This window comes from Stomoxys calcitrans, chromosome 2, assembly GCF_963082655.1.
Source record: "Stomoxys calcitrans chromosome 2, idStoCalc2.1, whole genome shotgun sequence".
NCBI classification, from domain to species: Eukaryota; Metazoa; Arthropoda; class Insecta; order Diptera; family Muscidae; genus Stomoxys; species Stomoxys calcitrans.
The window spans coordinates 170,123,576-170,148,762 of record NC_081553.1 but is presented as its reverse complement, the minus strand read 5'-3'; the positions used below and the strand labels follow the sequence as shown (position 1 = coordinate 170,148,762).

The 25,187-nt window shown below is 39.4% G+C and overlaps 1 protein-coding gene across 1 annotated transcript in view; it reads left to right on the top strand.

Moving 5' to 3' along the window:
- The first annotated feature begins 15,184 nt into the window (after positions 1-15,184).
- LOC106091064 (ataxin-2 homolog) overlaps positions 15,185-25,187 on the top strand; it is a 36,009-nt gene continuing 26,006 nt past the window's right edge. The window contains exons 1-2 of the mRNA XM_013257474.2: positions 15,185-15,324; positions 16,085-16,271. Of these exons, the coding sequence (XP_013112928.2) occupies positions 16,174-16,271 (98 nt within the window). The 5' untranslated portion in view covers positions 15,185-15,324; positions 16,085-16,173. The remainder of the gene's footprint in view (positions 15,325-16,084; positions 16,272-25,187) is intronic.

The following is a 25,187-nucleotide window of genomic DNA, read 5'->3' as shown; positions in this document are numbered from 1 at the left end:
CCGGTTAGCAAAACAGGTCTCTTTCCTACCCGGGTAAGAGATTGCAATTGTTGTTGAATCGAGGATTTGTGGAAGCAGACAGGGCCATGTGCAAGTTATCCCAAACTAGTACATGAGCGAGCTGAAGTGCGTACACGTACACTGAGGTGGCAGCCCCTGTCCGGTGAGTATTCCACCTGGTCAATGTTGTTGGCTGCCATTGGTTGGATTGGATTGAGCGAGATGAAGTCGGCGATTGCGGTGTTATCGATCTGTCTTTACGAGTCAATGGAGGCAGTAATTGAGTCCTCCAGGTTCCTTATAGTGCTCTTCAATGACTCGAAAAACTTTTGATAGATGGTGGAATCTGGTCGGAGTCTAGCTGTGGGATTCTTTGTATACTATCTGCACTTCCCGGTGTGCTAGGTTAGGTTGAAAAGAGGGTACAGATATAAATCCGCCCCATGCCACTATGGACATACACCTAAGCCAGTAATCTGCTTGGTGTGCGCTCTAAAAACTATAAAATAACCCCTTAAAAGAAAATTAAATACAAAATCCTTAATTATTTCCAATACCACTCCCCAAGTTAGTTCATGTCTGGTATTGTGTCCCCACCTAAGTGCCTGTATCTGTTAGACGCTAAAGCCGGGCAATAACAAAGGAAATGCTCCAACGTCTCATCATCAGGAACAGATCTGTCCGTGGGTTCTCAATGTAGACCTCCAGGCCCACTCTGTCCTCTAGCTTTGACCCATCCGTGTAACATGATCTTCCAGATGACAATACTAGGGTTCCTTCAATCCAAGACTGTGCCGATGGCAGCAGAGCTTCGCACTCGATCTCAAGTGTCGTCTCAGGTATCCAATCGGAAACCTTTTCCCTTCCTTCCAGGTTTCCTATCATCGCCTCAATTATACCGCGATGGTATGAGCTGCTTTCATCCCCAATCCATTCTCTCCTTGCCTTAAGTCTCATAGCCGCAATGGCTGCCTCACACTTAATCTGTATGTCAATGGGTCGGATATCTATCCTCATAGCTCCGTCTATGCCAAGACAACATGTTCTCTAAACCTGTTGTATGGTCCTTATGTTGCACTTTTCCTCCATAGCAGTCCACTAAACTACTGAGGCGTAAGTAAGTATTGGTCTAATCACGCTGCTGTAGAGCCAGTGGACCAGACCCCATTTCGAGCCTACGGCCCGTCTACATAGTGCCCAACGCCTGTGAACATTAGTACGTTCCTGAATGTGACACTTCTAATTTAGTTTCGTGTCCAAGATAACACCTAAATATTTGACCTTATCAAATATCGAAATTGTTCTATTGGGGAAACGTGGTGCGTCAAATTGGCCCACCATCGTCTTCCTCGTGTGTCAGTCTTCACTGGGTTAACATTGAGACCTCTCGGTCTAGCCCAGTCATATGCCATAGATATGAATGTCGTACTCTTTATGACGGTGTCCACAATACGTTCCATGGTTTGAGTTGAAAGGACGTAAGGCTTATGGGTCTGTAGGCCTTTGGTGTCACATAACATGCCTTGCTGGGCTTGGGTATAAACACCACCCTTGCCTCCTGCAAGGCTTTCGTAGTATATGCAAGTCCTAGGCACACTGTGAAAATATTGGCCAGATAAGGCGCCAGATGGTCAGCCTCTTTCTGTAGTAACGCCGGAAATATTCCATCAGGTCCGGGTGACTTAAATGGTTTGAAACTTCTCAAGGCTTCCTTGACAATAAATTCCGTAATTATAAACATTCGATCAACGCCATTATTTCAAGTTTCCGGTGCCTCCGTGAGTCCCATCGTATGCTGTGGAAAATGGGTTTTCATCAAAAGCCTCAACATGTCCTCCGTTGTCTCTGCTCTCTCTCCCATGTCGTCTACTAAAGTTTCAGTTTGCACATGGGTTTTTGAGAGAAACTTTTTTATCTTGGCGGCGTCGTTAACGCTATCGACCTGTTAGCAGAAAGCTTCAAGGAGGCACGTTTTGCCGCTCTGGTAATCTTATTGTGTTCCTTGAGCCGTGTGTAATACACATCCCAATAAACATCTGCTTTTTTACGACGTGCTCTGTTAAAAAATCTGCGGACCTCTTTCCCAATATTGCGAATCTCCCCGGTCATCCAGGGTTTTTCTTGGGCCGATTTCCTTTTCCGAAGAGGACAACTATCTTCGAATGACCCCACCAGCGCAGTCGTAATCCTGTTGACATTTTCGTCAATGTCTTTGCTATGTTCTTACGAGATGGTCGGTCAATAGAACGTCGATGTTTAAAACATAACAATCAATTTATTTATTTAAACAATACTTTAAATGACATTAATGAAAAATAAAATCTAATTAAGTAAGTATGATGAAATTGTCTTTAAGAGATGTGTAATGGTTGACGGTTACAACTTGACTCAGCGTGTGTGCAGAAATACAAAAACTGTTGAGCCAGCTGCGCTGCCATGAAGTTGCCAGATTATTACAATAAAACAGAAGATTGTTAGGGTTACCATAACAGTCTTCTATGCTTGAACAAACTAAGTTATTTTGCCCAAGTCTCCTTCTGAGTAGCCTTTCGAATTTTTTCCAGTTGGGTTTCAACTTATTCCGAAGCTTATCGGATTCGGCGCCGGCAGAGAAAGAGTGTTCTATGAAGACCCTCCAATCCTGAACCTCAAAGACTTTCAAAACATATCGTCACATCTAATACCTCCTCCCTAATCCTATTAACAAAGGTAGCGCTGTTACCAATATTAAGTGTTATTTGGTCGTTAGTATTCACGAACTCTGACAGGGATTGGCCAAGCCTATTAGTGTTGGTACTACACCACGAAATGTGGTGAGAGTTCGCATCGCACCCTATTAGTACCTCGTTTCCTGTCTGTTTTGCTTTCCTCACCAGCCGTTGCAGCTCCATCGTGGGTGACGGTGTCGGAGAGTCGAAAGGCATGGCGGAAGGAAAAATAGTCTGGCAGGGAATTCGTTTGAATCCTACGAGTATATGTATGTCAACGGCACCAGATGGTTCGTTGCCGGCTATGCTTCTGCAAAGGGCGAGTTTACAAGTTGGGGATAAGCGACTTCACCTTGACAGCCTTTTTGGTCATAAAATTGAATAAGTTGAAGTTGGCGTCTATACATCACTTTGATGTTTTCTCGTAAATTGGGTTTATACTGAAAGATGGGATTATTGAAGCATCACTAGCAGATGGCCGGCCCGTTTCGAAAAAATGCGACTGAAGGAACTGCGCAAGGAAAGGTTTTATCCCTTTTTTGTGGCTTTTGACTATCAATGAGCAAGTTGTTGCCTATGCGGATGGTGGACAGGCAATAGCCCATGATCAAGTGGTGCAACTGCATTAGTCGAGCTTAAAAGACCACGAAAATGTGTGTTAGATTTCATTCATTATTGCTAAAATCTAAGCTTAAATAGGACAATTAACATGTCATGAAAATGTGGGCCAGTCAGACGGACGGATATGATACGCTAGGCACAGATGAGGGTCACCAGCCCAGAAACGTTATCCATGCCCGATTGTCTGATAGCTGGCAATTTCTTTTTTTCAGTTCATAAAAAAGCAATCTCTTCTTACTTACTTTAATTGGCTATGGCAGAACATTTGTTCCACTAGCCGAACGTAGAATAGCGTTCCAAGCGCCTCGATCTTTTGCGCTCATTTTATAATCTCTGACACCAGGTTTCGAGGTATCTCCCACCACTTGATCTTTCTATCGAGCTTTTGGTCGTCCCGGTTGGCGTACACCACCGTGTTTATTTTGATACGTGTAACTATGTTATCGTCGTCACACAGCTCGTGGTTCATACGACGCCTATATTCTCCATTAACGCAAACTGGTCCATATATTTTACGAAGAATCTTTCTCTCAAATACTCCAAGCACTGCCTCGTCTGCTTTCACAAGTACCCAAGCCTCAAATCTCTCAATTTTCTTTATCTGCTCAGTTGTACAAGGCTTTTTTGTGAATAGAAACCAATCATTTCGTCTTATCTGCATTCTTGCAAAGACTGCTTCCGGTGACCGACCTATGATGTCGATGTCGTCGGCATAGGCGAGTAGCATGTGTTCTCTTGTGATTAGTGTGCCATATCTATTCACATCTGCATCTCGTATAATCTTCCCCAGCAGGATATTAAAGAGATTGCACGATTGGCAGTCCCCTTGTCTGAAACCTCGTTTGGTATTAAATGGTTCCGAGAGATTGTTTCCTGTTCTTAGTGAGGAACGCATATCAGCAAGTGTCATCCAGCAAAGTCTTTTTAATTTGCAAGGATACCAAACTCAGACATGGCTTGGATTACATGTGAACGTATCAGGGTATCGAATGCAGCTTTCTAGTCAACAAAGAGATTTTATGTGTTGATTTGTCCTTCTCGGGTCTTTTACAGAATTTGGCGCAGCGTGAATATCTGATCTAGGATGGATTTACCAGGCCTAAAGCCGCATTGAGAGAGCCCAATTATCTCATTGACTTTAGGTTTCAATCTTTCACACAGTACGCTTAAGAGTATTTTGTATGCGATAGGGAGGAGACTTATTCTTCTGTAGTTGGCACATTCCGTCTTGTCTCCTATCTTGGGTACAGGACATAGTATGCTGAGTTTCCAATCATCGGGTATGCGTTCTTCTTGCCAGATTGCGCAGACGAGCTGATGCATACGCCTTATCAGCGTGTCGCCTTCGGTCTTAAATAGTTCAGCGGGTAACCCGTCGGCTCCTGCAGCCTTGTAGTTCTCTAGACGGGTCACTGTTACTTGGACCTTGACTAGGAGGTAAACATTCTATACCATCATCAGGGATTGGTTCTGCTGTATCCATTTCGCTGCAATCGTCGGACACTAGCAGTTGAGTAAAATATTCTTTCCATATCCTATCTGTGTCAGTTACCAGATTTTCTTCTTTGTCTCTGTAGGAGAATGTGCCTGCACCAAAGCCACCGGTTTAATTGTTTGGTAGAATTTCCAGACTTCATTCTGACTCCTGTACATCTGAATTCGCTCACACTCACGTCTTCATTTCCTTTTTCTTTCTTCGAAATAGACGTTTCTCCTCTCTCCTTTTCTCCCGATACGACTTCTTCATCTGGCGCGTTGCTACTGATTGCAGGGTTGCTCTATATTCGGCATTCTTGGCTTCAGTAGAATCTCGACACTCTCGGTCGTACCATGGGTTTCTTGGGGGAGGCTTCCGGTACCCAAGTATGGATTTCGCGGCATTTTCAAAGGAGTGGGTAATGGCATGAGTTACGATAGCACAATCCCAACCTTAATAACATTTCCTAATCCACCTACGTTATAATATTTCCAAATAAATTTCATATAAGAACATGTAGGTCACTTCATTTCATTTCATTCCATTTCAACACCTGGTTGCTACATTTAAGAACACACAAACATACATACATACGTAAAAGCTCACACAGTCATCCAGGTGCATCTTTTTGCAACAGTTTTCTCACAGTCATTTTACATACATACATACAAGCTGACACAGTCATTCAACTGCATCTTTAGCAATAGTTTTCTCACAGTCATTTTTGTTAAGCTAAGCTATTCTGTAATTTCTATTGTTAAGTTATTGGTACTTGTGAAAAAATTTGAATAAAGAAGACTACTCCCGTTCTGACAACCAACTAGTGAAGTTGTTATTAATTAACTGGCGCAGTCGAAAAAAAGTTGAGTGCATATCAACTTCGCTCCCGCTTTCAAAATCTATTAAAGCATATAATAGAAGGAAGCAAATCTATTACGGAATATAATAGAAAAATAAATATTAGTGCTAAGTGAATTATAATAACAAAAAAAAAAGATTCTATATTTATCAAAAAATTAATAAGTGAAAAAATAAAACAAAAGACAAAACGAATAGTAAAGTATTAAAAAACATTCAATCTATAAAAAACCAGCTTATAAGTGACACATTAAAAGAAAAGACAACGAGAATATCAAACTACTCAATAACCAACAAAGGAAAAGAAATAAAAACAAAGGAAAATAATTATAGAAACTGTCAAAAAATTTTTTTTAACAATCAAGCAGTGATTCAAATAAAACACAAGTAAAACACCACTACCTCTCCTTCGAGAGTCACCAGTGACAATAAATCTCCTTAGGAAGATCGCCCAAATAATTTCTCTGCTAAAATCAACGAATTGAATATTTCGTCTACCTCCCTTAAGGCGGAACATCATAAACGTCCCGAATTGCAACCTTTGAATCTGAAGAAGTCCATAGAACCTACACCACCCTCGCATATCTCCGCTTCGCATAACAGCAAAAGTACCAATAGTCAGAGCAGCAGCACCCTTAACAACTCGAACAACAAAACAGCCACTACAACATCAACAACAACGCTGGACATGGAACTACTTCTAGTAATAATAGGGTAAATAGATATAATCTAATTATTAAGCACACATAAACATAAATAAATATTAAATATATGAGAAAAGCAAACCGTTCAAAACCATATTCAAAAATATTCAGACACCTTGTACCAATACCAGAACACGTAGAAATGTCCTTAAATAACCTACCCCCAACTAACCATCTTGAAAATACCAATGTTCAGTCATCAGGACAAACAAGACCCTCATTAATCCTTGATTCCCTGAAGATTCCAGACATAGTCAAAGACCTCCCCGTTTTTGATGGAAATCCAAGATGCTTACACGAATTTCTTACTAATGTTGAAGAAATTCTAGGCCTACTTGTCGAGATTGACGGTACGAACTACGCCAAAATTATTCTTAGGGCAATTCGAAATAAGATAGTGGGACCAGCAAATGAGATACTAAATATTTATGGCACACCATTAATATGGGAAAATATTAAATCCAACCTAATACTTCACTACTCCGATAAACGAAATGAGACTTCATTAATCCGAGACTTGCACAATCTACGACAGACAAATCAAACCGTTCAGGAGTTTTATAGTTCAATCATAGAGATTCTATCAACCATAAACAATAATATTATGATTCACGAGACAAATTCAAGTGTGATAGAGGCGAAACAGAAACTATTTGCGGAAATGTGTTTAAACACCTTCCTGTCAGGACTAAAGGAGCCTTTAGGTTCGAGTATTAGATCCATGAGACCTAATACGATGGCAGAGGCACTTTCATTTTGCATAAACGAACAGAATATGTTCTATGTAAAGAAACAGTCAAATTACACAAATTTTCTGCCACGACAGGACAATAGAAATTTTTTCCCCACACAACCATATAATTCAAGATTTAGAAATGGTTTCATCCCACAGGTTGCAAGGCAGACTTATCCCATGACACCTTTCACATTTAGCATTCCTGGAAATCAGAATCAACCAAGATTTAGTCCGAATCCTCAAACTAATAGGGCAAATATTTTCGGACAAAATAGACCCTCTATCCCCTTTGCCCAACGGAATTACTCTCCTGACGGACAGAACATACAGACTTCCAACAACCCCAATAACTTGAATACTCAGAGAAATCGGCAAAACATATTACCACCCCCGGAACCCATGGACATTAGTTCGGGCTACACTCACCTGAGAAGACCTACGAGTACACAAGTCCGTAGAAATATGACCCAGCCACAGAATTTGCATAATATAAATTTTTCGAACCCACCGTACACATATTTAGATGATTACTACCAAGAAGACATTGCTTGTATCCAGGGAAATGACTATAGTCAAGAACCTATAGAACCTTTAGGGCATAGCGTTGAGGAAAGTCATTTCGACAACGAGATTGACGACTCGGAAAATTTTCAGTCGAGAGCCTCGCAGGACCAACTGGATACTTAGACGTAAATGTACACGGACAGACCTTACCCTTCATTGAGATATCCTCTCCTTTCGATAGACCATTAAAATTTTTAATCGATACAGGTGCTTCGGCATCATTCATAAACCCAGAAATTGTTAATCCAAACGAATGTGAGACTTGTGCTCCTATTATTATGACAACGTCCCTCGTCAGTCACACCTTGGATAGGAAAATTAAATTACCAATGTTTTTAGAATTCAGAACCGAAGGTGAAATAGAATTTTACGTGTTCAAATTTCACAATTATTTCGATGGATTAATTGGAGTAGATATTTTAAATAGGTTGAAAGCTAAAGTAGATTTTGGTAGGAAATCCCTGATCACCAACTCTATCGAAATCCCATTTAAATTTAGACCAAACTTTTCATCAGGGAAATTCCATATTCCGCCATGTTCGAAACTTGTCATTAAATGCCCAGTAGATACCAAAAACGGCGACTTTTTTATGAGAAAAACGTTTTTGGAACCCGACTTATTTATTTCTGAAGGTATTTACTTCTCGAGAGAATGGCACAGTTTCGTCGAAATTGTGAACAACTCGGACAAGGAAAAAATTCTATGCATTGAACAACCGATAAAGACAATCCCATATGCGAAGGCGGATTTCATTGAAGTTAACAACTTCAATATAGATGCGGGAACCCCGAACCTCACTAATAACGTATGGAAATCCATTCGGATGAACCATCTAAATGTTGAGGAAAGGAAGGCTTTAATAAACCTCGGCAAAAATTTCGAAGATATATTCTTCAAGGAAGGCGAAACCCTTACCTTCTCTAACCAAATCAAACACCGAGTAAAGACGTCGGATGACATACCAATATTCACTAAATCTTATAGATATCCTTATATACATAAGGAAGAAGTAAGATGTCAAATCGATAAGATGCTACGACAGGGTATTATTAAACCGAGTTTCTCCCCCTGGAGTGCTCCCGTGTGGATAGTCCCTAAAAAGAAGGACGCCAGTGGCATCCAGAAATGGAGACTTGTGATCGATTATAGGAAGTTAAACGAAAAAACTATATGCGACAAATATCCAATACCCAATATTACGGATATATTGGATAAATTGGGAAGAAGCATGTATTTTTCGACACTTGACCTGGCAAGCGGCTTCCACCAGATTGAAATGGACCCAAGAGATGTTTGTAAAACGGCATTTTCTGTTGATGGAGGTCATTTTGAATTCGTACGAATGCCCTTTGGCTTGAAAAATGCCCCATCAACATTCCAACGGGTCATGGATAATGTCTTGAAGGACCTAATTGGAACAGTTTGCTTAGTCTACTTGGACGACATAATTGTTTACTCTACCTCATTGCAAGAACACACGGAGAATTTGAAGAAAGTTTTCGAGCGACTCAGAGAGTCAAACTTGAAAATTCAGTTAGATAAATCCGAGTTCCTATGCAAAGAGTGTGCATTTTTGGGACATATTGTTTCCACAGAGGGTATTAAGCCAAATCCCGAAAAAATTAAGGCTATACGAAAATTTCCTATCCCCAAAACACAAAGGGAGATCAAGTCCTTTTTAGGGTTATTGGGATACTACCGGAAATTTATTCAGAATTTTTCGAATATTACGAAACCTTTTACTGAATGTCTGAAGAAAGGTCGGAGAATACGTTTCGACGAACGGTATGTAAAGGCATTTGAGACCTGCAAGGACCTTTTAACTAATGACCCGATTCTTCAATACCCAGATTTTTCAAAACCTTTCAATCTCACTACGGATGCTAGCGACTTTGCTCTTGGAGCGATTCTTTCCCAAGGAACAATTGGGGCGGACAAACCGATATGCTATGCTAGCAGGACATTGACCGACACTGAACTTAACTATTCCACTATAGAAAAGGAACTGTTGGCCATTGTCTGGGCGACGAAGTATTTTCGGCCCTACCTATTCGGCCGAAAATTCAAGATTATAACAGACCACAGGCCACTGACCTGGATTATGAGTCTGAAAGAGCCGAATTCGAAACTAGTTAGGTGGAGGTTGAAACTAGAGGAATTTGATTATGAGATAGCATATAAGAAAGGGAAACTTAATACAAACGCTGATGCGTTGAGCCGCATCAAGATAGACAATTGTGAGATTTCGAAGACCAGCGAAATTGGCATCAATTTACTTGAAAATGTTACGGATGGATCAACGATTCATTCTGCGGACGAGAATTTTGACGATGGGATCCCCATATCGGAGCGACCCATTAACGAGTTCAACATCCAAATTATACTCCAAATACGTGACAGGGCACCTGCCATGGTGCTGGAGACTATATTCAAGAATAAGATGAGGAAGACAATTAGTAGACCGGAATATAACGAGACTACCATGACAGAGATCTTCAGACAACACATACCTTCGAAGAAGCTATGTGCTATAATGTCTGACGACGAGAATTTTAGGATACTTCAAAGCACATACTCAAAATTTTTCTCCAATAACAAACTTTTCAAACTAGTGAGATGTAAAGTCATGCTAACCGATATTAAAGACATCGCCGAACAGGATAGACTTATTAGTGAGTACCACGTCAATCACAACCATAGGGGCATACAAGAATCATACGAACACCTTAAACGGGAATACTTTTTCCCATATATGAAAAACAAAATTGCAAGTTACATAAACCTTTGTGAGACTTGTCAAACACTTAAATATGATAGAAGACCACCGAAGCCGAAATTTGAAAAACCCGAAACTCCGAGTAGCCCTTTGGATATAATCCACATAGATGTCTACTGCATAAATAAGCGAAATATCTTGACGTTCATAGATAAGTTTTCGAAATACGCAGCAGCATACTCCTTAGATTCAAGAAATAGTCTATCCATTTTAAAGAGTATAAAACACTTTACTAGCCTGCACGGCATACCCCGAAAAATCATCTGCGATCAAGGCACAGAATTCAGCGCCTCTATTATAAAAGATTTTTGCAAAATGAACAACATAGAAATTCATTATACATCGTTTCAACAAAGCACTGGTAATTCCCCGGTAGAAAGACTGCATTCAACAATAACGGAAACATACAGGATCATCTTACAGAAATATAAAAATTCCGAACTCCCATTGGACCACGACGAAATTCTAGCAGAAGTCATAATGACATATAACAACTCCATTCACTCATCGACTAAATTGACCCCTTTTGAACTATTTTATGGTAGGACTCAAAGTTTCGAAAAGAATTTAACTTATAACACCGAACACGATTACCTACGAAGGTTACAAGATTTTCAGAATCATCTATACACAATGGTAAAAGAAAAGTTGTCAAAGGATACAGAGAAAAGAATCGACAAATTAAACGTCAATAGAGACACACCTGACAATTTTATTCAAGACGAAAATATTTACAGAAAAGAATGTAGACGCAATAAAATAACCCCGAGGTTCTCGAAACGCTTAGTAAAACAGGACGGAAAAGTAACCCTACTTACTTCCAATAATCAAAAGTTACATAAATCCAAAATAAAAAGGAAACGTAAAAACTATACCTAATTTTCTTTTTAGATTAACTTGGACGCAAGCTCATATAAGAATAGTCAATGTGGGAGAAGGACAAGGCATCATTCCTCTGAAACTGGGAAGAGGCAAAATTATAACAGACTACAATCATTTAATACATATAGTAAACCTGGAAGCCTACGCTAATAACTTAATACAATTAGAGAAGACAATAGATCACTTTAACACAACCAAATTTTCGGAAACTGCACTAAAAACTACTAAATTGAAATTAAAAGAATTATCAACGAAACTACATATATTAACACCGAAATATAGGCAAAAAAGAGGACTTGTAAATGTTTTGGGATCTGCTATTAAAGTAATAACGGGAAATATGGATAATGAAGATGCCGAGAGATTGAACAAGGATATAGACAACTTACTAACAAGTAATAACCGTATTAATAACACACTTACCCAACAACTAATTTTAAACACCAACATGATAACCAGATTCGAAAATATTACTAATTACATCAACAATGAACAAATAGCTATAACAAAGTCAATAAGAAATATTCAAGATCAGACCCAAAACTCCCTCAACCCAACAATAAATACTCTAATGCAAATTCAACAACTAAACCAACTAAACTACAATATTGACATACTAACTCAACACCTTAACAATGTGGCTGAAGCACTAGTACTATCTAAGTTAAATATTATTCCTAAATTGATTCTAGACCCATTAGAGCTAACTGCAATTTATAAGACCTTATACAATGCAACACATATACAATCCTCAGAACACTTATACGAACTATTAGAACTGAATGCGTATTATAACAACACGAACATAATATTTAATATAAAAATCCCTATTTTGTGCAACAGTGTCTTTGATTTTTTCCATGTTATACCAATACCATTTAATAAGACTTTAGAAATCATAAGCGAAAAATATGTACTAGCAAATAAAAATGAACTTGTTATGATTAAAATTAGATGTAAAGAAATAGAAAAGGAATTTTACTGTAATGAAAATAACGCATTAAAATCACATATAAATACGAATTGTATAAAGGATATCATGTATAAAAACCAAACAGCATCATGCCATTTAAAAGATATAGGACAAAAAATAGACATTATACGTCCAGAGAATGATTATTTGATACTTGTAAACCCCCCAACACAACAAATATATACACATTGCAATAACCTCACTCAAACCTACACAATAAATTCTTCATCATTAATCTATTTTACAAATTGTAAAATTGCCATCAATGATATATGGTATAACAATGAGAACGACATTTTCTGGGACAACGGCAAGCTATTTGAAATGCCACCCAGCTTTAATAACAACATTGTTATTCTTTCGAAACAAGAAGAAATAACAATTCCCAAATTAAACGAATATAGATTTCAAAACACAGAATTAATACAAAATTTGGAAAAAAGCTCTACAAAAAATTTTAAATTGACATATACAGCATTCAGCTCACTAACTGTTCTAACTATCATACTAGTTATCATCATTATCTTGAAGAAATCAACTTCAATTATTTATTCATTAGAGCAACGAATTAATGAAGTTCCGGCCACAAATTGCCCCAAGCCCTTATGGCCCTCACTTCATTTTAGGGAGGGAGGAGTTACGATAGCACAATCCCAACCTTAATAACATTTCCTAATCCACCTACGTTATAATATTTCCAAATAAATTTCATATAAGAACATGTAGGTCACTTCATTTCATTTCATTCCATTTCAACACCTGGTTGCTACATTTAAGAACACACAAACATACATACATACGTAAAAGCTCACACAGTCATCCAGGTGCATCTTTTTGCAACAGTTTTCTCACAGTCATTTTACATACATACATACAAGCTGACACAGTCATTCAACTGCATCTTTAGCAATAGTTTTCTCACAGTCATTTTTGTTAAGCTAAGCTATTCTGTAATTTCTATTGTTAAGTTATTGGTACTTGTGAAAAAATTTGAATAAAGAAGACTACTCCCGTTCTGACAACCAACTAGTGAAGTTGTTATTAATTAACTCATGCGACTGCGCCATTATATCATCGGAGAAGGAGTGCTTTCATCAAGCAGTTGGGTCAGTCAATGGGAGTACGCCGTTGCCATCTGTTGTGTTTGCATCTATTCAATGTCCAGCTTCCGTGCAGTATCCGATCCTACTTTCCTCGCCATGTTCAAACGTGTTCGAACCTTTGCTGCAACAAGGGAATGTTCCGATTCTCTATTCGCTCCACGGATCGATCATACATCTAACACGTTAAAATCTAAAATCTAAGATTGATCACAACGTGATCAATTTGCCTAATTCGTCGGGGCATGGGAACAAATAAGGCTGATGTTGAAGAATTTGGCTTTCATGCGCATTGTGGCTAGCTTCTCATCCACCGGAGTAAAGCTTGACTAACCACAATCCAAATCAAATTCATGCCTTGTGTTATGGCAGCTATAGTAGCTTTCTCAGTCCGTCGCACTTCGTGTAAGGCGGTAATATCTGCCTTGTTTTTCTCCAATGCATCCGCCAGCGCGTTTACTTCACCTTCTCTATAGAGAGTGCGGACATTCCAGGTGCAGATCCGCAATTCATGGTCCTTTTTTTATTTGCGTGGGTTGTCAACGTTATGGGTCCGTTGTTACTATTCCTTTGTATCTCATAGTGATTTTTCTAGTTTTCCGGGGTGGGTTACAGGCCCAGTACCCCAACTACATGGGTTTTATAGGATCGCACATGTTGTCGCGAGCCGCTTGCTCCGAGCTCCGAGATCCGACGCTCGCCTCTACCCGCTCCTAACCCGGGAACAGACGCTGATGTTGGCCATTGGTTTGAAGGCGCAAATAACTCGCCTTGTTGTCTCGAGTATCATTGGCACTCAGGATTTAATTAAGAGCCCGTGCCACTTGACTTCTCACTGAGACTTTTCTCTAGTAAATCGCTGACTGCCCGCGGCCGCATTTGCAGCTACTCCGCATAAAAACGTAGCTTTCCGTGATAACGATGGACGCCACACAAGTGCTTGTAGTGTTTTTTTGATTTACTACAAAAATCTCGATGATAACATAATGTCCTACTGAATGAAATCAGCAAGTGGCCCATGGTACTAGTGCGTCGAGGGTCAAGCTCATGTAGGTGAGCAAGCTCGTTCCGGTCCAATGGACCGATCGCCGCAGGAACAGGGTGGCCAACCTCTCACTGAGACTCTCCACTCGATACCGCTGATTGTCCTTGGCTGCCGCTGCAGCTACTCCGTATGGAGCATTCCACTATCCGCAATGTGTGGACGCGCCCGATAGCTCGCAGCTTAGCTTCTCGTGACAGCAATAAACACCATACAGGTCCGATCAATCCCATGGCAGCCGATGGTACGTACCGGATTGACCCGATGGATTCCTTCATCGGCAAGGGCCGCCGCCGCAGTGTATAACACACTGCTACAACAACAACAACACAGGTCCGATCTCATTGTTCCGGCCTGTGTGGTGTTCACAGCTATCCCGTGTTGGGAAACTTTTTCGCGACTACTTTTTAAGCAAAAAACTTGCTGATTTTTTCGGTATAACATTTCCCCATAACTTATGAAACAATTTTAATGAAAGAACATATTAAGTTATCACTGAGTTTTTTGCAGTGTTTCAAAAAAGTAATCGCAAAAACATGAGATATCATTTGGTTGAAAATAGCTTTCCTGAGTGGCAGCATTGCTCATCATAATAAATTGTTACCGTTTGCCACAGGGCCTTTGATATCATAACCTCCCCATACACCATTTTGTTGTGGAAATAGTTGATGTGTGTGATCAGCCTAGTGAATGCAGGTTGCATTAATTAACGGCGTTGCGCGCAGCATGTGACGGCACAACGGCGTTTAAATAGTTGGCTAACTTGTGTTTCTCGTATGTTCGCTTTATAGATGTGGAATTGCCAGTAAAAGTTAAATAGCAATTAAAGATTTGTTAAAAAATAATTGTTATATACTTTAAATTAGCAAATACATAACAAAAGTAAGTAACTTGTCACGCCTCTCAACATTCACAAGGAATTAGCAACAACAACGCACTGTAAAACACCAACAATTACGTGGCGAAAGTTGGTCAACGAATCGAATTCTTTTTTGGTTGGGAAGCAAGAAAAAGGTTGTAAGCAGTGCAGTAGCAGAAAGCGTTGGCAGAACTGATGAGGGACAGCAACAAAAGGGAAAGGAAAAAACAAAGGAAAACGTGAAAATTTTGCAGCGAACTACAAGAACTACAAAGGAATCGGGCGAAAAAAAAACACAAAGCACAATCTGAAAAACATTATCAAAAAAAAAAATTGCAGATCTAAAAAAAAGCAAAACAGCCTAAAAGTGCAAAAGTAACATTTCCAAGAAATTTAATCGAGCCATACGGTCGTCATCAACGGGCAACAAATCGCGAAGAAGGTGTGTGCGTGTGTTGTTGGCAAAGGATATAGGTCTGTGAATGCAGTACAAAAATCACGGAAACACAATCAAAACAAGCTAAATAGACCACAAAAATACCAGCCAACATTCGCAATAGAGGAAAGAAATCAACTGTGCATATTGCACACACTTAATTTGCCAATTATCATTTACAATACACAGTGTAAAGTTGGAAGTAAAACAACTGCACTCGGCAAACAACAAACAAATCAAAAGAAGAAAGACAAGTAGCAAAAGAAACAAAAAAAAAATCGCAGCAGAGTGAGTGTGTGTGTGTGTGTGTGCCTAAAAAACCTATTTTTTGTTGTCTCTGGTTGCAGCGGATTTTGGATTTTCCTTTCTGTAAATCTCTCTTCGTTGGAGCAAAAACAGCAACAAAAAGAACAACTGCAACAACTACAGCATAATTATGAACAACAATAAACGCAAAAATCGCCCAAGTGGTGGTGGCGGTGGCGGCGGCGGAGGTGGCGGTTTGACCACTGGTGGTGGAGGAAACATCTCAAGGTAAGCTAGAAATGCATTGTACACGGTGACCGGCCAGAATGAACATTTATTAAATTATTTCGCCAAACTAACTTTCTTATCAAAGGCAATGACTACTATGTCAATAATCATTCAAACAAATTATGTAACTTGTAGCATATGGAACTTCAAATATGTTCTGCTTTATTTTCTATTACTTCCTCTACTTAAATTAGTAAACAATGCATTTTTGTTTTTGCAAATGATCATGAAATGGTCTCTTTGCGTTTCTCTCTTTTTCTTTTACAAAATGCAACTTTATTTTCGCTCATATTTCCATTGAACCCCAATCGCAAGTTTATTTTGTGTCTCAACCTCAATGAATCCAAATGAATTGAAATGAGTATGGTTTATGCAATAATGAATGGCATAGTAAGCCGCCTTAGCGAATACTCTTAATCTATGAATGCCCAAAGTGGTATTCAGTTTGTATTTAGAAATACATGATATTGCAAAATGAATCCCATCTTTATATAAGTCGTCATCGCATTCTTATAGTAACTAAAAACACGACATTGATTTCCAAATTTAGTGTGGGAAACATCGTGCTGCCAAAATCAAACACATAGAACATGAAACCCCATAGGGAAAGTATGGGGCCCAAATTAAAGGTATTCGGGTGGAGAGAACCTCAACTCATTCATAGGCCTCGATAGTCCGATCACGGTTCAAAATTTAGAAATGTGATTTGTTTGTGTTGTTCTCGTAGCAGTGTGTTTCACACTGAGAAGGCAGTCCTTGCCAATGAAGGACTCCATCGGGTCAATCCGGTACGTACAAACGGCTGCCATGGGATTGTAAATATGTGATTTGTGTTTTTGGGCTACCATTGAAGAACAAACAAAAATTTGCATAAATAGATTAATTCAACTCTGGTAAATTGCAAACTAGCCCATAAACATTCCATTAAGAGACAGAAGCAAACATCCCACATATCTATTAGTGCTGTCCGATTCAAGTCTAAGCTCAATGACAAGGGACCTGATCGCACGCTCACAGCACAAAACCCCGTTTACACTGCTCATTAAATCCGGATTTAAGGCTCTCGTCTGCTGATTTTATAAAGGGAAAACCATTAAATCCGTATTTTGAAATTTTGAATTTTGACTGGTAGGTCTTCAAACTTTAAGAGCTTTTGGGTAGTCATTCAGAGCCACAGATAGTTCTTTGAAATAGTGCGGAACAATCGACTACTCAACCAATGATCCGCCCATGAGTGGAAAATTAATGAACAGATTATACAAAACCTGTTCCGCGTTTCATCATCAAAAATAATCGCAGGAAGAGCTGCAAATATTTGGAATCTAATTAAACTTTACAAAAGGGTCCCACTCCTCTCAATCAAGTGACGGAAGACACGAGTGAAGTGGAAGAGAAATTTCATGTCATATCTCCTGCCCCCGGCTGGTTTTCATAATATTTAGTGATTCCTAAACGTAAGAAAACTCAAAGAATGGATCACCATTTCCATAGAGATACACAACGGAGAAAGCAATGAGAGCATTTGTGGTTCACAACATGCCAATTTCACTCGTTATTATTGCCGGTAATGCTCCAAAACTTACCTCCAGGGTGGTTAAACATTGCAAATTTTGCCCATGAACATTCCACTAAGGGACAGGGGCAAACTTCTCATATATCAATGAGTGCAGTCGGATTCAAGTTTAAGCTCAATGATTTTTTTTTTAGCCGAGTCCAAACGGCGTGCCGCAGTGCGACACCTTTTGGAAAGAAGTTTTACATGGTACCTCACAAATGTTGCCAGCATTAGGAGGAAAAAACCACTGCTGAAAATTTTCTCTGATGGTCTCGCCAGGATTCGAACTCAGGCGTTCAGCGTCATAGGCGGACATGCTAACCTCTGCGCTACAGTGGCCTCCAAACATTGGTTTTTCTAATAAAAATAAATATTTATTCAGGTCTGATCCTCTCAGATGATTGCATTCAAACCCATTTAAAATCTCTCGGAAGCTTTGGGAAGGGGAACAAGTTGAAATTCGGCCTCTGTCCATTGGGCACACACCTAAGACTGTAATTGGCTTGTTGTACCTTCTAAATACTAAATTAGGAAATCTGCACTAGGAACAAAATCAGTATAGCTATTGGTATCAAAACGGGGCACATAGGACTACGAGCTCACTTATGTAAAATCGGTGCGGCAAGTGATAGCATATGTAGGGCATGCGGGGAAGAAGTTGAGACGTTGGAGCATTTTCTTTGACACAATACCAGACATGAACCAACTTAGGGGAGTGGTATTGAAAACAATTAAGGATTCTGTAAGTAGCACGGAATTCCTAACTTAAAAAAAAAAAAATTTTTAGATGTTACTTTATAGTTTTTAAGATGCACAACAAGCCGATTATTGGCTTAGGTGTATGTCCATAGTGGCATGAGCTTATTAATATCTGCACCCATTTTAAACCTAACCCAAACCAACCCACGCTTTTAACTCGGACTGCGTCGACCTGAAAGTCTTCAGGTTAAACAAATTTATCGACGGCAGTGCTTTTGCCTTCACTGCCAAATCGTCTGCCCTTTCATTACCTCTTACTCCGTTATGCCCCGGCATCCAAAAATGCGAATCGTGCCATATTCTGAGAATGCGTTAATTTCCCTCTTTACACTCCAAGTCTGTTAGTGACCTTACCGACATGATTCTTATTCCCCTGATGGCCAGTTCACTGTCTGCATAGATGTTCACACTCGATGTCCTCGCGTTAACACCACACCACCTCATGTATTCCGTGAACGGATCTTTGCATGCAGGACTATGGTCAGGCAATTGGAAATATATTTCAATCTTTGGGTTCTGCAAACACCCAGACCCACCCTATCCTATAGCTTTGATTCATCTGTGTACCATGAACTTCCAGATTGTAATTCCAGAGTTCCGTTAATCTAGGACTTTGCTGCTGGCAGCCTTGCCTTGCACTCGACCCCAAGTGCCGTCTCAAGTATCCGATCGCAAATCTCTTGCATTTCTTCCAGGTTTCGTATCGTCGCCTCGTCTACACTGTGATGGTGTAATCTGCTCCTATCCTTTATCCACTTTCCCATTGCCTTAAGTCTCATAGCCGCAGCGGCTGTCTCACACTTAATCTGTATGTCTATTGGTCGGATATCTGGAATAGTCTCCAGTGCTCTAGTGTGTGTGGTTCTCATCGCTCCTGAACTTTTTTATTATCCTTACATTGCACATTCTCTCCATCGTAGTCCAACATACTACCGAGGCGAAAGTAAGTATTGGTTGTTGTTGTTGTTGTCGCAGTTTTTTGTTTTCTATCTTTTGTTTGCTTGATTCTAAGATTGGGTGCATCTAGAGGTATCTGGGTCTGAGTCGAGTGGGTCTGGCTGGGCAGTTAAACAGTTGACGTGTATAGTGTGGTCCCTGGTCACAATCGTGACAAACATCTTGTCGGCATCAATCCTTGCTCTGTAGGATTTGAGACGGTTGCATCTGCCGGAACGTAATGGAGCCAGAACTACTCTGGTTTGTCGGGGGAGGTCATTTCTTGAATGAAATGGTAGGCGGTCTTCTCACTCTCCTGTAGGGCCTGTTTACTATCCCCGGATTCAGGCCCCATTTCGATCCTACGGCCCGTCTAAATGGTGTTCAACATCTGTGAGGTTTCTAGGTACGCTCCCGAATGTGATACTTTCAGTTCAGTTTCCTGTCCAAGATCACACCCAAGTATTTGACCTTTTCAGATATCGAAATCGTCTTATTGAGGAAACGTGGTGCGTCAAATTGGACAAACTTAAATTGTCTCTTGAACCAGTAGATTGCTTCTGTGGGTTAACATTGATATAGTGCTGGCTAAATATCGATGGCACTATCTACACTATCGGTATTTTAGTTTTTAGTTGAATATCGATTGACATTTTTCCTATCGATACTATCGGTAAGATTCCACTATTTGCAAAATTTACAAAAATTAGCGATCCGATCTTGAATATATATCAATAATATATTTTTCAATAGTCCTTCGTGTTGAGTATTTCAAATATCTTTCGAATCGGCCCATAACCTGATATAGCTTCCGTATTAAATTCCCCGATTCCACTTCTGAGCCTATAGAGGTCATAATTTTCACCCAATTTGACTTAAAATTTTGTACAATGATTTCGTTTTAAACATAACGATTGTGTCGATACTATCTGTATTAATTATTAGAAATATCGATAGATTGCTATCTTTACATTGAGACCGCTAGCATTATGTCATCTCCAAGACCCTTTTGGTTTTTTTGCATTGTTTATCCCTTTGAAGTATAGTTTGCGTAGCAGACGGGTTCAGTTCCGTCCTCATTCAGTATCCATTGTTGTTGTTTTTGTAACTACACATGTGTGTGGGTGGGTCTATGCTCGCCAAGCTCCATATGTGAGCAAGTATAGTTTGCGTAGCAGACGGGTTCAGTTCCGCCCTCATTCAGTATCCATTGTTGTTGTTTTTGTAACTACATATGTGTGTGGGTGGGTCTATGCTCGCCAAGCTCCATATGTGAGCAAGCTCGTTCCGGTCCATAGGACCGATTGCCGCGGGAACGTTATGACCATTGGTTATTAATAGGCGCCAATAACTCGCCTTTTCATATGGTGTATCATAAGCACTCAATATTTGAGCAAGAGCCGGTGCAGGCAGGCCTCTTGCCGAGACTCCCTAGATTGTGCTGATTGGCCGCGACTGCAGTTGCAGCTACTCCATATATGGAGCATCCCACCATCCGCAACCTGTGGACGCGCCCGGCAGCTCCCAGCTAAGCTTCTCGCAATGACGATGAACACCGCATAATTGGAACTGAGAGTATCAACTCGTCATAGGTTGTTGTCGTAGCGGCAGTGTGTTGTACACTTAGGCGGCAACCCTTGCCGATGGAGCACTCCTGGTCAATCCGGTAAGTACAAACGGCTGAAGGATACTTCTATTTTATGCACAACCTTGCCCAGGCAGTATTCAATTACTCAGTGAAAATAAAGAAAGATAAAAAGGGACTTCTCCAATGTTGTCTACCCGCGAATTAAGTACCATGATATTCGAATCTGCATCTGACAGAGAAGGTGAGATGTATTGGGAGCGACGTAACAACCATACCGAATATTGACGCGCGGTGGATGTATGAATAGCCGGAGATTAATACGACTTGTCCCTATATTTACTGAGACTAGCCTCAATCCGCAAAATGCAAGTCCAAACTTTCATTTAGGAACAGGGGCAAACTTCTCAAATATCGATGTCTGTTGTCTGATTCAAATCAATGATAGGGGGCCTCCATTTTGGAGATATCCAAAGAATCCAACATCAAACCGATGGCTTTATTACAGGTCTGCTGCGGAGACAGAAGGAAATCTGATGCAGATACGTGATGAAGATATGGAAATAACTTTTTCCTAGCTGCCGATCCCTCATGATAGTATAAAATGTATACCGCCTAGTCAAAATGAGGTCCAAGTCACTGTAGTCCCACTGAAAAACAACAAGGCAGCAGTAAATATTTAATAACGTAGGCGACATTCTGATACGGCGTAGGCATCAACTCGTCTGCGGGTCATACTAGGTATACCCGTACACAAAAAAGGAGGCAAAGCAGTATGTGTAAACTACAGAGGAATAATTCTCCTTCTTCATCGCACAAGAGATACTCGAGTGTTTTGTGATATAGACTTAAGCCATGTCTGAGTTTACTATCCCTGCTTCTTCTTCATTTCTGACATTTTCGACGAAATGTTGGTCTGGCCAGACCAATTTTGACTTTTATGGCTTCCCTATAATTCATTAAAGATGGAGTTACATATCACGCGAAGCACTTACGCGTGCTTAAGCTATCAGATGCGCCTCATGCGTTCTTTGGGTTGAGTTACATGCCAGCCGCTTTTGGCTTCACACCAATTTTTAAAAATCAGCTTATTTATATCAGTTCGAAAGTTAAAAATGTGGTTTAATATTAAAGTCATAAAAGATTTTCTCTAATTTACGAACAGCAAAACAAATTTTTGAATAGTAAACGTATTCAAACCATATGTTTTGCACTCTGAAACGTGTTCAAAGTTCAGAGTTGGTTAACTTGCGCGAGCTATGTAACTCCACCTTAAACATTTTTATGAAACGAGAACTTAACGTATAAGTAAAATGAAATTTTCTAAGTAAATTAAAAAAGAAAAATAATAAAAGTTTGAATTATTTTGTACATTATATGCTAAAGAAATTAAAACAATTATTTACAATTTTTTTTTGTTTAAAACAAAGTTGACTTAATTTGAAAATTTAATATTTATTGGTTGATATAAATATTTTATTTTTATTTATTTATGTTTTTATACCCACCACCATAGGATTGTGGAAATGCACAAATAAAGATATCCGCTTGAAGTTTTGCACAGGGACTTCTTGTTCACGTATGTCGTTGGGGATTGCCTTATCGGTTTAGGAGTCTAATTCTCGCATCCGGAATCGACTTAATACTTTCGAGTTTTGGATTTTTTTGGATTACGGCATCCGTAATCGATTAATTCTAATCGAAATATCCAATAGAAATGCGCGAGTTTTTGCCTGCAGCAATTTACCTGTCGTAAATAACAAATTTTCGTCTATTTTCAAGAAACTAGACTAGAAATAGGGGTTCGAAGTATTTATTTCATAAAACGAAAACAATAATTTTAATATATACACATTTTTGGTCCCTTAAATTGGACAAAAATTAACTATTTGCTTAAGCCAAATTCGTCAAAGCTAATTATCAAATTATCTATAAACATGATCAAACCAAATATTGTATCATTTAACCACTAAATTTAAGGCTGCAGAATATACAATACAACTTCCAACAGATGAACAAAATCATGTGTAGTGCGGAAGAAGTGTAATTGCCACATAAAAAAATTGGTCATTACACAAAAATACATGCATTGGGAAAAAGTACAGCTTATAGACAGGGTTATCGAGCGTGGTTAATGTGGTAGTTGTATCATAGATGCGTTTTCGCCATTAAAACGGTTCAAATACAACATACCAACAAACGGCTCTTGAAGCCATCACGCCTAATGTGGTTAAAAAGTTTTCTTACCAAAGTCGAAATGCGTCCCACCTTTGGCTGTGCTATAGGCGACGTCATCCACACATTTTTTTCCTTTCACCTAAAACAACAATTTATTTATTTAAACAATTGCATATCGTCTAAAACGTGTTTAATTTTTTTACCACAAAACAGGTAGTAATAACTTTTTTAACAACCACCATTTGCTTTGTTTACCTTTGAGATGGCAAAATATGCTGGGCGTTTCGATTTTTTCTTACCCAAAATCGATAACTTTTTGGCAAATTACGATTGCAAGCCATGGTACAATTTGTACTAAAGGAACGGAATTAAACTTGGAACATAAAACTCGCTCGATAACGGATGTGAGAATTAGGCCCCAGATTTGAGCCTAGTCCGAATTCCGAATTGGATATAGCCCCATATAAACCGACTTCGCGAGTTGACTTCTTGAGCTTCTAGAAGCCCACGTTGTTGTCCGATTTTTGCACGGAATGTTTTTTAAGGACATAAAATAAACGTGCTAAGTGCGGTCCAAGTCGGCCGTTAACCTGATATAGCTCCCATATAAACTGGGGTCAAATTACCGCATACGTAATCGAGTCTGCTGTCGTATCGAATGAAACTTCATTCCGTATTTAATGGATGTTATACCACTTTTATAGACATTTTAGTGTATTGTAAATTTTTTTTTATATATTATGATCGATTTGAACATTTGCGTTCTTAAATTGATAATGGACTTCTCAAGACTAGTTCCTCTGTTGCTACTGGCAACACTCCCATGGTACTCAATGAGATGAACCGTTCATTTGTAGACAACCAATCTGATGTACAAGACGATGTTTTGGAATTTCTGCGTTTCGCTGCTAATGACGGCTTTTCTTTTAGCAGCATTACTCCCGATGAATTGTTTGATGCTTTTATGTCCGTTAAATCTAGTGTCGCTGGGTGTGACGGGTTCCCGATGAAGTTTTTTAAGATAATTTTCACATTTATTTCCGATTTTCTTCTTTTCTTTTTGTTAATAACATAACCATGGCCTCCACATTTCCCAACAGCTGGAAGGTTGCTAGGATTAACCCTATAAGGAAAAAGAGCAAGCCTAGAGAAGGCCTTCGATCGGGTGGATTACTTCGTCCTAATTAAGAAGCTGTCCACAGTTTACCGCCTTAGTAAAAGCGCTTGTAAACTTTTGTTTTCCAATTTGGTTGATAGAAAGCAATTTGTTCAGATATGTGACATAACTTCATCTACGCTGCCGGTTAAAAGCGGAGTTCCTCAGGGATCTGTACTCGGTCCCCTCCTATTTATTTTGTTTTTGAACGACTTACTTAAGTCCATAGAGAATTGGTGTACCCCATATGCATACGCGGTAACCGTCGCTCTTTGAACGTTCTTCAATCGAAGAATGATTTGGCCTTGCCTTCTTAGGTTTAATGGATGTCTGCGAATCGTCCGTCCGTGAATGCGGCCAAGACTAAGGCTCTTTTCTTCGGAACGAATGATACTCCAGGCGTGAGGCTGGTATATAATGGGGATGAAATAGGATTTGTCCATTATATTCAGTGCTTGGTTATTCTTTTGGATGATAAATTGTCATTCGATTTGCACATTGATAATGTTTTCGCCAATATAACTCTTGGCTTGCGCATGCTTTATAGCACTGACTTGGTATTACCTCGATATATTATGGGACGACTGGTTTATGCTCTTATAATGCCACATCTCCTGTACTGCCTTGAGGTAATTTTGGCACCACTGCAAGTAACATGTTGAAGGTTAAACTTGTTTTCAATACAGTAGTACGTTACATTTTTTCTTGCAGGTTATTCAATCATATTTCCCTGTTTATTAAAAGTTT